The sequence below is a fragment of the Corylus avellana genome, chromosome 2 (assembly GCF_965113065.1).
Source record: "Corylus avellana chromosome 2, dhCorAvel1.hap1.2, whole genome shotgun sequence".
Classification (NCBI taxonomy): Eukaryota; Viridiplantae; Streptophyta; class Magnoliopsida; order Fagales; family Betulaceae; genus Corylus; species Corylus avellana.
Genome location: NC_142491.1, coordinates 38,333,083 through 38,346,876, shown reverse-complemented (window position 1 = coordinate 38,346,876; position 13,794 = coordinate 38,333,083). Strand labels below are relative to the sequence as shown.

The 13,794-nt window shown below is 36.2% G+C and overlaps 2 protein-coding genes across 2 annotated transcripts; one reads left to right on the top strand and one right to left on the bottom strand.

Moving 5' to 3' along the window:
- The first annotated feature begins 2,025 nt into the window (after positions 1–2,025).
- Positions 2,026–6,104, top strand: LOC132167820 (adenylate isopentenyltransferase 5, chloroplastic). Its single transcript, XM_059578852.2, has 2 exons — positions 2,026–2,995; positions 5,767–6,104. Exons 1-2 carry the CDS (start codon positions 2,026–2,028, stop codon positions 6,102–6,104), a joined length of 1,308 nt encoding a protein of 435 aa, XP_059434835.2.
- A 2,394-nt stretch (positions 6,105–8,498) lies between these two features.
- LOC148587728 (uncharacterized) lies at positions 8,499–10,529 on the bottom strand. The gene is made up of 3 exons (XM_088512782.1): positions 9,331–10,529; positions 8,941–9,004; positions 8,499–8,837 (listed from the first exon to the last, which is right to left on the bottom strand). The coding sequence occupies exons 1-3, from the start codon at positions 10,527–10,529 to the stop codon at positions 8,499–8,501; spliced, it is 1,602 nt and encodes a 533-aa protein (XP_088368908.1).
- Between the last annotated feature and the right edge of the window lie 3,265 nt (positions 10,530–13,794).

Here is a 13,794-nt window from a genome sequence, read left to right as displayed (position 1 = left end):
ACCCTTAATTACATGAACTTTTCATTAAATATATGTACTAGGGGTGGCCCTCATTTACTATAGGTTTTTCCTTGATTTAATTTTGCATATATATTATTGGAATAATCTCCTCGTATTTGAATACACAAATTATAACCAAAGGTCTTTTGATAATACTTCTATTTATAACAAATTATAACCAATTACAAGATATACATTTGGCTTTGAAATACAAATTTTAAACTTAACAAACTCAGAGCATTTCCAATAGAAGAGCCAAATGTTATTTTTATCTAAAATAGTTTTTCAAATGTTTAAAAAAAACTCCTACATTGGATTAGCCAAAAAAAAAAAAAAAAAATGTAAAATAGATATTTGATTGGAAGAGCTAAAAAAAAAAAAGCTAAATGTAGCAGCACTTTTCAAGGGAGCTATGTTATTTTTCATTTTTATCTTACCTGTTTTCTCTTTTTCCCAAATCTTTTCCTACTTTTTCTCTGTAGGTTCTCTTTTTCCCATTTTTCCTATCAAATGGCTTAGCTAAACTAGATAAAAGTGAGTTTTGAGAAGTCATTTTACATAAAAATATGGCTCCTCCATTGAGAATGCTTTAACAAACTAAATCAATATTAGATAATATATTATCTAATATTGCATTTGACTTAGTCTTCAGCTTTATCTCTACTTGGTTTATCCTGTGTATTCAAATCTGAGGAGATTATTCCAATATATATATATACATATATGAGATACGTTGTGAATATATATCTTCTTGAGATACGTTGTGATGTGGGCATTTGAGAAGTAGCTCATTAAAGTACTATCATGCTTCGAAAAATACTCAATCTTTTTGTTGAAAGGTTAGAATCTCCCTTCTAAGTTGCCTTGTCCGATTTTCGGCACAAACAATGTGAATGAAATTAATATCGGACTTTCAGAACTAGTGAAAAAAAAAAAGAAATTTGAATTTTCGGTCATATATATATTATATATATATATATGACCAAAAATTCAAATTTTTTTTTTTTTTTTTCACTAGTTCTGAAAGTCCGATATTAATTTCATTCATATTATATATGGGGTACATATATTCATCATTAAGGTGGTCCCAAAACATTGTCCTATATGTATTCCTTATTCTTACCATTTTATAGCCCATTGTTTGTATTCGGTATGACCCAACATCAGCACCATTGTGTTGGACTACATATACACCATTAAATATTTGAAATAGAACAATTTCTCCACATAAGACCAAGATACCAGTTATTGCTAAAGAAGAGGAGCATGCAATTACAAGCACCTTTGTGTGATGGGTGGAGTCCAGGCCCATGAAAACAACCTTTTCCTGATGAGACTTTTATTTATTTATTTATTTTCTTTCTTTTTTTTTTTCTTTCCCTTTTTCTTTTTCCCACCTCGATCGTTCTATAAATTCGTCGACAGAAATTTCAAACCCTCATGTTTTGCTGCAGGTGATCACTGAGCTTCAAGAAAATGTACCTCGTGTCATAACTTCAAAAGCCCACAAGTCAATACGATTCTTTTTCCCACAGAGCAAATATATACATATATACCTAGAAGATAAATATTTTAATGCCTTCTGTTCTGTGGTGCACATAAGAGAAAGCTAGCCAAAGTAGAAGCCCTATCTTTTCATTACCAATACAAACCCATTTCCCTCACTAGATTTTCTCTCCATATCTGTCATAACTCTTTTTCTTCTCTTTTTTTCTACCTTTCCTTTACCAGGCTCTCTCTCTCTCTCCTTTTCTTTGCTTTAGTTGTGTAGAGAAAGACACAAATTGTGCACCATTTTTCCACGCAGGTCGCCGCGTTTTTTCTATTTCTCGAAGGTAAGATTGTCCTCGAAACTAACCACGTAGGGTGTTTTACTTTTCTTCTTTCTTTTTATTTTTTTTTATTTTTTTTGGTGTTGTTCATGTTGTTGGTCTGCGTCTTCTTTCTTCATTTTCTCCATAGACTTAATTAATCCTAGTTTAATTAATTAATTAATTAATATACGCTTGGTGATGCAGGTTTAATATGATCAGAATTTCTTCTATCTTTGTCTGCAAACAAGGTGGTGGTGTTTGTAATGGGAATTTACGGCCCCGTGTGGATTTTCCTGGGGGTCTAGACCATTTTATGCCGTTTCGGAAAGATAAGGTGGTGTTTGTAGTGGGAGCTACCGGCACCGGCAAGTCAAGGCTGGCCATCGACCTGGCAACCCGATTTCCGGCGGAGATTGTAAATTCCGATAAAATGCAAGTTTACAAAGGCCTTGACATAGTCACGAACAAAGTGACTGAAGAGGAGCGCCGCGGGGTGACCCACCACTTATTAGGCATAATTGATCCTAACGCCAACTTCACCACCAACGATTTTCTCCACCATGCCCCAGTAACTATGGAGTCAATCACCAACCGAGACCGACTCCCGATCATCGCCGGTGGCTCTAATTCTTATATTGCAGCTCTAGTCAATCACCATACTGAATTTCGAATGAAGTACGACTTCTGTTTCATCTGGGTCGATGTATCATTGCACGTGCTTCGTTCGTTTATATCAGACCGAGTGGACCGGATGGTGGAGGCCGGTTTAGTGGATGAGGTGAGGAAAATGTTTGACCCTAAAGCTGACTATTCGCGTGGACTTCGGCGCGCCATTGGGGTACCTGAATTGGATAAATATTTTCGAGTTGAATCAATCGTTGACGGTAGAACCCGAGCTCGGCTTCTCAAGGAGGCCATTGCAAAAATCAAGGAAAATACTTGCATGTTAGCTTGTCGACAATTGGAAAAGATCCGTCGGCTTGAGAGCCAGTGGGAATGGAATATGCATCGACTCGACGCTACGGAAGTGTTCCTAAAGCGGGGCCAAGAGGCCGATGACGCGTGGGAGAATCTCGTGGCAGGACCTAGCTCAATGATCGTCCGCCAATTCCTCTACAATGAAGATTGTATGCCCACCATTGTATCACCGGTTCCCTTGGCAGCAGTGGCTACAATTGCTCGTTAGTGGTGGCTCCGGTAGAATCTATTTCACCATCACTCCTGATGACATGTGGCAAGCTGGTACCCCATAATTGTTTAACCGTACTACAGCTTTTTTTATAAGTTTTTTTTTTTTTTTTTTAATAAATTGACGTAACAGATTATAATCGATGAAATAATTAAGAAAAAAAATTGACCGGATTTATATTCTTAATTATTTCAACATTTATAGACTAATACGTCAATTTATAAGAAACTTTGTTATAAAAACAATTATATTTTAAAAGATTTTATTTTGTTTTGGAAATTTGTATTTACAGTAAAATTGTAATAATAAAATGGGGGTGGGGGAAATGGCTTGGACTGTGAGAGAGTGCTGCCAGGTCGTTAAGTACTTGCTTTGGAGGCCGTACAATTGGGAGCATTTTAGAAATCCATGCAGGCTCTTCTGGGGTCCACCTGATTTGATAGGTGGGTATTTTACTGTATTAGTTCAATAAGCCGTGAGGGCCAACGAGGTTTGTGCACGTGAGAGTGAGGGGGGCATTTTGGTCATTTGGGTGTGAGATCTACATGAGCTGTAAATTTCTCAGTATGATTATGACATTATTATTATTATTGAAATATCTAAAGTGTCTTTTAAGTGCTTCTTGTGGTATTCTGCAAAACTTGGTAGCTTGATTAATCACCATTCATTTCAAGAAGAAGCGGTTGATTTGACAGATTTGACAGTTGATTTCGGAACCAATGGTTCTGATTGAACCTTATGAACTGTCAGGTTATTCTCTATTAATTTGATTTAATTTTTATTTTTTATTTTTTATTTTTGGGTGGGAATCTTGGAAATGGGAGAAAAGGGTACGCAGTTGTAATTGGTAGGGGCCAATTCAGGAACCATTGTTATCCTGTTGCCACATGATTCCAAGCTTCTTCCCCAACTACATAAAAAAAAAACACATATGGGGGAGCCTTTATTTTATACCCACTCACCACCCCCAATATATGTTACAAAAAAGGTCCTGACCCACCTAAGAAAAAAACATATTTTGTTTTTAACCTTCCTCCCCATTGCAAAAGAGAACGAACATGTGTGTTGTACAAAATACACAAATGGTCAACATCGCTTTTACTAAAGAATCTTGTCTCGGCTTTGCATCCGATATATATGGAACAAAAAAGTGATTTTCAAAAGCTTCTTTCTAGGGAATCTTTCTATTAATGTTTCACAAATTGCATCTACCTATACACCAAAGACATACACATACATACATATATAGATGGCGTATACATGCATAAACAAGCACAGGCCTCCTCGAAGGAAGTGATTGTTATAGTACACATTGGTGTATAGTCTTGGAGAAGAGCAATAACTCAGCAGCATCGCATTGGTGTATAGTCTTGGAGAGGAGCAATAACTCAGCAGCATCATCGCATTCATAAACACAATGTTAAATTATTAATCAAATGATTAAATTTACTTTTTATCAATTTAAATTTTTGATATGCAAGATATGAAAAGTGAATTTATGTGAGTGTTTCTTATTTTTCCTTGGCGTGTTAACACACGGATTTTTGGTGTTTAAAAAGAGCGTTAAAGCTCGCAGTTTTTGTAGTGAGGGAAACCAAAATTGGAGTAGTCGTGCATAAACCAATATCTATCTCGGTTACGGCCATGACATGAGACAAAATGATAAAATGAAAGAGACATTTGAGCATGTTTCCTACTTTTTGTCCTGTGTCGTTTGTGTTTTAGTGGTAGGAAAAATTAAGGTTCAATTCATATAGATCCAGACATTGATCTCCTTTCCTTTGACTTGATCAACGCTTAGCATCGTTGATCAAAGTGAAGACAATATAGAGATCAAAGAGTAACCTATCAATCACCATCTTAATTTACGCCGAGAAAACTCTTTGATCATATCAGTTCATGCATTTGCAGAATCTTGACTGCAACGATACGTGTATGTATATATATATATATATATAAATCACCGTTTGATCGATCAAACTTATCATTTCACTTTCTTCTTTCTAAGTGAAGACAACACACAATCAAAGAGTGGTCTGTCAATCACTATCTTTAGTCTTTATGATGAGCAAATTAAAATACATACACATTTGCACGTACAACTGCAAAATGCATAACTTCCCTCCATAGAATCTTGTGGCTTCGCGTAGTCTCATACACATGAAAGGACAGTTTATTCAACAGACAACACCAGTAAATAGTAGACGTGGTTGTAGTCATCACGTCATGTCAATCTGCTAAAATATTCTTGTGCGTTGCAGGTATTCTTCTCCATCACTGATACATTCATGAATCCTCAAAGGAGCTTCTACTAGCTAGCAAACCGTAATTAACAGCCAAGCTTAATGTTTTGCTTGTTCCAATGGTCTAGCTTGGTGGTATTTAGATTATATCATGTTTGAGCGGAAACAATTTCTTAAGATTACTCTCGCCAATGAAGTTGGAGTCTAACACGATTCATGTGGAGGTGTTTTGCACGAGTTTGGAGTACATAATGAAACGACTCATATAGCAAATTAACCAGGAAAAGAAAAAGGGACTCATAATGCATGGGATGTTGGAAATATGCTAATTTTACATGCACCATATCATTTCTCTGAAAGCTTTTGAGATTGAATAAATTGTATTACTATCAAATGTGTATATTTATACACGTATAGTGAATCAAATAATATCTAGCTATGTATACATTTGAATTTAAACTATAACAATAATATTTGAATAATTATCTTCTACACTATGTCAGCAACTGCACTATATCAGCAACTGCAGTATATAAAGTAACAGAACAGATCTTTGACTTGGTTGTTGAGATAGTGTTGGAGTCTGATGATGTGGTAGAAGATGTATATCAAGTAATAGAACAGATCTTTGACTTGGTTGTTGAGATAGTGTTGGAGTCTGATGATGTGGTAGAAGATGTATATCAAGTAACAGAACAGATCTTTGACTTGGTTGTTGAGATAGTGTTGGAGTCTGATGATGTGGTAGAAGATATATTGTTAATATTCTCTTCTTACATATATATTGCCAAACTGGTCGCTCCAATTGTCATGATCATAAAAAAACTTGCAGAGTTTGGTTCATTGAAGTTAAAGTGAAGTGATTTTCACTCTCATTTTTCCTTTTACATTCAATTGAAGCCATATAGATATATGGAGTATAGTGAGCCTTAATCCTCATTGTATGCAGGCCACACGCGATGAGAATACATACAACCAAAAGTCACGTGTGTTTGCAAAACGAAAGAATTGGAGGGTTTGCAAAAGAGCTGCTAAAGATGTCTCGGTCAGGCTTGAATCAACCTCCCACTTCAACCTTATTCAAAATCATTTTTGGCTACTTCTTGTAACTCCTTAATTTGGACAACTAGTTTCGTGGAATGTACTGACTGTTCATTTGTTTGGTCAAATTTATATACGTACGTGTCGTTGTAGTCAAGATTTTGCAAATGCATGAACGGATTTGATCAAAGAGTTTCCTTGTCGTAAATTAAGATGGTGATTGATAGGTCACTCTTTGATCTCTATATTGTCTTCACTTTGATCAACGATATTAAAGCCTACTGTTATGGCCTTTCTGTTCCTTCTAATTTAACTAGTATTAGAAGGAACAAAAGCACATCAGAATGAAGAGAGAGTAATTCACTTTGGATTCTGTGAAACCAAATGTAAGTAGGGTGGCAGCAAATTTTGTAAACCAGGTCCTAGGTGCCTGCTTGAATCCATAGATGGACTTCTGAAGCTTGCAAACATAGTATCAGAGACAAAGGTCGAATATTAACTCCGTCAATTCACCCCCATTTAAATTAAATATTTCACGTGTTAGGCCTCACCTATTAAAAAGAAGTTTGAGGCCACACGTGAGGAAGAGTGTTAAAATATTGATTACGTGATTAAATTTACGTCTTCCTATAAGCTTAAGCTTTTGAAATAACTGGTAATTTAACAGAAGTTACTCTTATGTCATTCTTGTGTCACTCTAAAAATGATATGGCTTCTAAAATTTTCATTGGACTTGTGATTGATTATTATTGAATTTTGATTAAATTGTGATTTTAAAAGCCATAATTCATATAATGATACAAAAATAACACAAGAATGACTTTTAGAATTACTCAAGATTTGTAGGAATATGAATTTGTAAGGGAGCTACCGGGGGTTGGACTTTTCTTTTAATGAAATGGGCTTAGAGATCCAGTTTGTAAGTATTGAAGAAGCATCCAAGTTGTATTCATTTTTCTTTTGAAGGCCCATGTACCTGAATGTGTTTGTAAGTCAGATGATTTTAATTTGTTAAATTACCATTTATTCTACAAACTTAAATACGAACTTTGACTCGGTCATTTACCTTTTATTCAATTAAATATTCAATGTGTTGGAATTCACCTATTAAAAATGAGTTTGAACCCACATATAAAGTGGAGTGTTAAAGTAATAATTAAGTGATTAAATTTACCTCCTTCTATCAGCTTAAGATTGTCTAACTACGAGGGATAGATTCGCTAAATGGGGTTATAAGGGTGAAATCAGTTGTATTTTTCTGCAGAAATTGAACTAAAAACAGAGTTCACCTATTTTTCAAATGTAGCTTATGTGAAAGAATCTGGCAAGAAGGAATGAGTAACATTTTACTGCTTGTCGCCAGTTTGTTTTGCTTGTTGCCAGTTTTTACTAATGGGTGCCATGTTTTTTGATGCTTTTTGTACAAGGTGCATGGTTATATAACTAGTAATTGTTAGGATGGTGGTTGTTTACTATATGTAGGGCCTGTTTGGAATTGCGTTTGAGGAGCCTAAAAGTGCGTTTAACACTCAAAAAGTCCGTTTGAATAAAAAAGTATTCGTTTGGTAAAAAAATTAAAAGCGCTTTTAAGGGTCTAAAAAGCCTAAAAATAACCAAAACGCAATTTTGGTAAAAATCGCTTTTTCCTTAAAAGCTCTATTTTTCAAACGCAATCTCAAACACGCTCATAGTCTCTTTAAATTTCAGCTGATAGGTTGAAGAGTTGTATTTGCTTGATTTGTTTAAGGAAAAGCTTAGTCATCTTAGGTGTATATAAGACTGTGTATATGGGGTATGCATGCACCAATTTAAGCACATGAAGCCAGGTTGCATGCTTGCAGTGCTCTTGTAGCACAATCAGATATGGCATTGTTTGGACATGGGTTCAGATAGCGAAGAGTACAAAATGCCTAATATATACATGCCCCATGAGGCAATTGAAGAGATTCAAAGAATCAAAGAGGGCTTTTTTTTTTTTTCTTTTTTTTTTTCTTTTCTAATTGAAAGGGGGGAAAGGATACAAGGGGGATCTTTTCCACTCTTGATTCGAATGGACGATCCTATGAGAATGCTTCCAAACACTAGGTGGAAAGCAGTCCATTTAGCCAAACAATGTGCTCTAAAGTAAGCACTCCTATAAACTTTCTCTGCATTCCAACTAAAGAAAGAATGCAAATACAAGGAAATATCTGAAACAACATTAGAAAAATTTCAACCCGCAAACAGCTGAGGCTGTTGAATAGCAAGAATAACATTGAGGGCAACCCCTTTAAGGATGAGAGAGTGAGCACCACAAGAAGCCGTAGTATGAACCGCTAAAAGGGCCGCTTGAGCTTCACCTAAGGCGACATCCTTAGTAAGAATTTTCTTAGTAGCAGCACCAATGATGTTACCATTTGAATCACTTACTACCGTGGCAGCCATTGCAAAATCTGAAGACAAAGCCACATCAAAATTTGCCTTGGTGGTACCTGGCAGAGGAGGAGACCAAATGGAAGACAAAGTGGAATCAGTCCAAGCTTTACAATGATCCGCCGTGGTAGAAGCAATCTGAAAGAGGGACTACATAGGGGAGGGATTAAGAGCATGATGGACAAGTTGGTTCCTGGAAAACCATATATGGTCCATGGTGATGGTTGTATGAAGTTGGAACTTGCGGACTTCCTGAATGGGAATAGTAAGCTTCAAATGAGGCCTCAAAATAGCCACAATCCAATCTGTAAAAGGCTGTTCACAAAAAACATCAGTAAGAAGGGGCAAAGGAGAGCTCCTCTATAAAATCTTAGCAAAGGAGCACTCAAGCATAATGTGAGAGAGAGATTCTTGAGGGCCTTTGCAGAACAGGCAACACCAAGGATCTAGATCAATAGAGTTAACAAATTTGGCCAAAGAAGCACGCACAGGAAGAATATTCCACGCCATCTTCCAAGGAAGATGTTTTAGCCTATGCTGCAATTTCAACCCCTAAAGACATGACCAATCTTCAGGAGAGAGAGTAGAAGAACAGGAAGCCAAATCCTGAAAGGCTAACTCATGAGCTCACCTAACAGAAAATAGCCCCTTCGAAGAAGCAGCCCAAGTCCACCTATCACTGGAAACTTCATGAGATAAGTGAATGTTTTGAATGTGCTGCGCTGAATTAGAGTCAAACAAATCAGCCAAGAGAGACACATTCCATGACCTGCCACCTTCAATCAACAAATCAGCAACCTCAAAATCTGGAAGATCAACTAGATTTGGATTAGGAGAAGGCTTGAAGAGCTGAATGGAAGGAATCCAAGGAGACTTCCATATATTGATATCTTGACCAGAAGAAACTGCCATACAAGCACCTAATTCCACAACTTGCCTTGCCTTTAGAATACCCTTCCATAGCCAAGAAGCCGAAGGGCGAAGAAAAGCATTGAGGAATGAGACTCCACTTTGAAGATATTTCCCAGACAAAGCTGCCACGCACAAAAGAGAAGGTTTTGTAATAATTTTCCAACCCAATTTAGCAAGCAGAGATAAGTTCAAAGTCTCCATAGTACGAATACCCAAACCACCCAGAGCCTTAGGTTTACAAATGTCCCAAGCCAAAAAGGAAAGATTGTGATTCTTGTCCTGAGGGAATCCCCACCAAAATTTCCTTAATAAAGAGTTGAGCTCTTTACAAAAACCCTTGAGCAGCAAGAACAAAGACATAATATAAGAAGGAATGGCATTGGCAACTGATTTAAGGAGAGTGGTTATAGCTGCCTGAGACAACAACTTTGATTTCCAACCAACAATCTTATATAACATCTTGTCTTTTAAATCAACCGAGGATCTCTTCTTGGTTCTATGAAAAAATAGAGGGATCCCAAGACATTTAGCCTTTGCTGAAATATGAGGAAGATCTAGCATGCTCTTAATAGAACCTCTAATCGAAGGCTTGCAATTTTTGCTAAAGAAGATAGAAGACTTGGAATAGTTTATCTTCTGCCCAGACCATCTAGAATAAGTGGAAAGACATTCTTGGATCACTCTAGCTTCAGAAACATTAGCTTTGGAGAAGATAATCAAGTCATCAGCAAATAAAAGATAGGAGACAACATGACTGCGCCTAGCTATTTTGATGCCAAGACGATTACCCAAATTCTCCTCTTTGAAGATGATCTTGGAGAAGGCTTCTGAATCCAGAATAAATAGGAAAAGAGATAGGGGATCTCCTTGCCTAAGACCTCTTGAAGGAGAAAAATTGCCATACGGGGACCCATCCATCATAATAGAAAAAGAGGAAATGGAGATGCATTGCTTGATCCAGTGAGTCCAGGTGGAATTAAAACCCAAAAGAATTAAGATCCGGATAAGAAAATCTCATTCCATACAATCAAAAGCTTTTTTCATATCCAACTTCAAGGCCATGAGGCCACCATTACCCTTTTTCTATTTCATGGAACGAAAAAGCTCATGAGCCAAAACTGTATTGTCATGAATAAATCTTCCCTTCAGAAAAGCTGATTGAGTAGGAGAAATAATCTTGTGAAGCAGGGGCTTAAATCTGTTGGAAAGTATCTTGGAAATAATTTTATAGTTGAAATTGATGAGATTGATAGGCCTGTAATGATGAACCTGAGAAGGGTTGTCAATCTTTGGAATAAGGGCAATGTTAGAATGATTAAATTCTTTCAGAAGAAAACCCCCTCTAAAGAAAGATTGAACTGAGGCAATCACAGAGAGTTTAAAAATAGGCTAGTAGGATTTGTAGAATAACCCAGTCATCCCATCAGGGCCAGGATCTTTGTTAAGCCCTAGATTCACAATGGCATCATAAATCTCTCTTTCATCTGAAATATTAGACAAGTCAGAATTTTCCTCATCAATGATAACAGGCATAAACAGATTACTCAAAGAATCATCCAAAATAGGACCAGTTGAAGTAAACAACTTAGAAAAATGATCAACAATATAAGCACCAATGTTTCCCTGCTATTAAGAACAGAACCATCATAAGCTTTAAGGAAAGTTAGGGAGTTATACCTTCTTCGACAGGCAGTAGAAGCATGAAAAAACTTTGTATTCAAATCAGTGTAGGTGAGCCAGAGCTCTCTAGACTTCTGTTTCCACAAAATTTCTTCTCTTAGAAATTGTTCTTGAAGCTTAGTTTGGAGATTATGCTATAAAGAAGCATTAGAGATGGAATGAGGCCTGCTCTGAATAACGTTAATTTAAGACATTAACTTCTTAATGCAGGACTGAATTCTTCCAAAATGATGATGGTTCCACTCTTTGAGAGCATATTTTGTGCTTTTCCATTTTATGCTAAGGGAGAAAGCCGAAGAGCCAGGAACATCCATCAAACAAGTGCTAGCAACAACTTCGTGGCTGGTATGATCTCTTGTCCAAAAGCCTCAAACCTGAAAGGCTTTGAGAGGTCTTGATAAGTGCCAGCCGTGGATAAGAGAAGGGGACAATGATCAGAGTTGGAGGCAAGGATAATGCTGATAAGAGAATTGGGGAAGAGATGCACCCAGTCCTTTTTAGCTAAACCCCTATCCAGACGCTCCCTAATATTCACATTACCTTGCGTATGATTGCTCCAGGTAAATTTGTTGCCATTGAAACCCAAATGAATCAAAGCATTCGAATGGACAAAATCTTCAAAATGCTTGTGAGAAAGAGAGCCAAACGGACGCCCACCAAATTTGTCCACAGGAGAGAGAATTGAGTTGAAATCACCCAAAAGAAGCCAAGGGCCTCCAAAAGAATTCCGCATATCTGAAAGGAAATCCCAAAAATCACTACGCCTCTGGTATGTATGAGGCGCATAAACACATGTAAGTATTCAAGGGCTATGTGGAGGATCCGAGTAAACAAGACAAGAGATATGATTTGAATCTTGCTGAATGGGCTCAATTTCCACTCCATGCTTCCAAGCTATACAGAGACCACCTTTGGAGCCAACTGGATGAATTTGTAACCAAAAAGGGAATCCAATGTGATTTAAGGCAAATCGGACTCTTTGAGCTTGCACCTTCGTCACAGACAAAAAAATAAACTCTGGCCGATGAAGCATGTTAAGAGCTCGAAGTGTGCGAATAGTCGGGGCACGAGATAACCCCCTACAATTCCATGAAAGAACTCCCATGGAGAGTTAAGGGGCTGAAGGCTTGCCGCCTTAACCAACAAAAGCACCTCCGAGGTCAAAGCAGTTGAGTCATCCACCGACTAGGAGGTGGAGGAAACCAAACGAAGAGAAGACAGGGGAAAGGGCCGGTGCTCTGTAGAACGAAAAAATCACGGGGAGAGAGAAGAATTTTTTTAGGAAATTGGAAATAGCAAGAGCGTGAAAAGATCCGTCAGTTCAATGCCTAAGTTAATTTCTTAGAGAAGAGCAATATATATTATGCACAAATCACAATATTTCAGTCTGTTTGAGTTAGTGTAAGGCCTGGATTAGGTCTCCTACTTCAATTCAACTTGGAGTAGGACTATTAGACCAGATTTGGAGTAGTTTTATTCCCAACAATATTTAACGTCATCTCCCGACTCTGCTGAATTGGCCATGAAAAAGATGAATGGAAAGGTGTTCATCTTCATATATATATATATATGTTTTCACATTCTCAGTAGATTTTTGAAAGCCAGTATCGCCCAAAAAGTCAGGGCAACAACGTACAAGTTCTAGTCTGAATAGGCAAATGGCCTTAAGCTTCGTTTGTCTAGCCCAAAAATCACTAAAAAAATAGTTTTTTTGTTCCTTTTTCTGTAAATTACTTCACATGACATGTTGAGTGTCAAAATGCACGTCAATAATTATTGTTGTGTGATATTTTGCCAAACCACTATTGTATATAATTTAAAGGGTAAAGTTCACGTACTCCCCTCAAACTACCACTTAATTGACAATGTTCCCTCCAAACTTTCAATTGTGACAATATCCCCTCTAAACTACCAAAACATTGTCAATATCCCTCCAATACTAGCAATAAGACAAAAATACCCCTATAAATTCAAAAAAAAAAAATTGATTTTTTAAAAAAACGAAAAATTTTATTTTAAAAATAATATTTAAAAAAAAAACAATTTTTTTTTTAAAAAAAATTTTTATTATTATTTTTAAACGGAAATTTTTATTTAAAAAAAAAAAGAAAACTATTTTTTTATTTAGTTTTAAAAAACAAAAAATTTCATTTTATTAAACGAAAAATTTTATTTTTTTTAAACGTAAATTTTTATTTAAATAAAATTATAAAACAAAAAAAAAAAAAACTAAAATTTTCAATTTAAAAAAAAAAATCGAAATTTTTTAAATTTTTTTTCTTATAAAATTGATTTTTTAAAAAAATGGTTTTAGTTTTTGTTAGTTTTAGGTTTTTTTCTAGAAGTTTTAGTTTTTTATTTTTATTTTACTGAGGGTAATTTCGTTATTGGGGGGAACATTGATAATTTTTGGTAATTTAGGGGGGACATTGTCACAATTGAAAGTTTAGGGGGACATTGTCAATTAAATGGTAGTTTGAGGGGGTTATGTGGACTTTCCCCT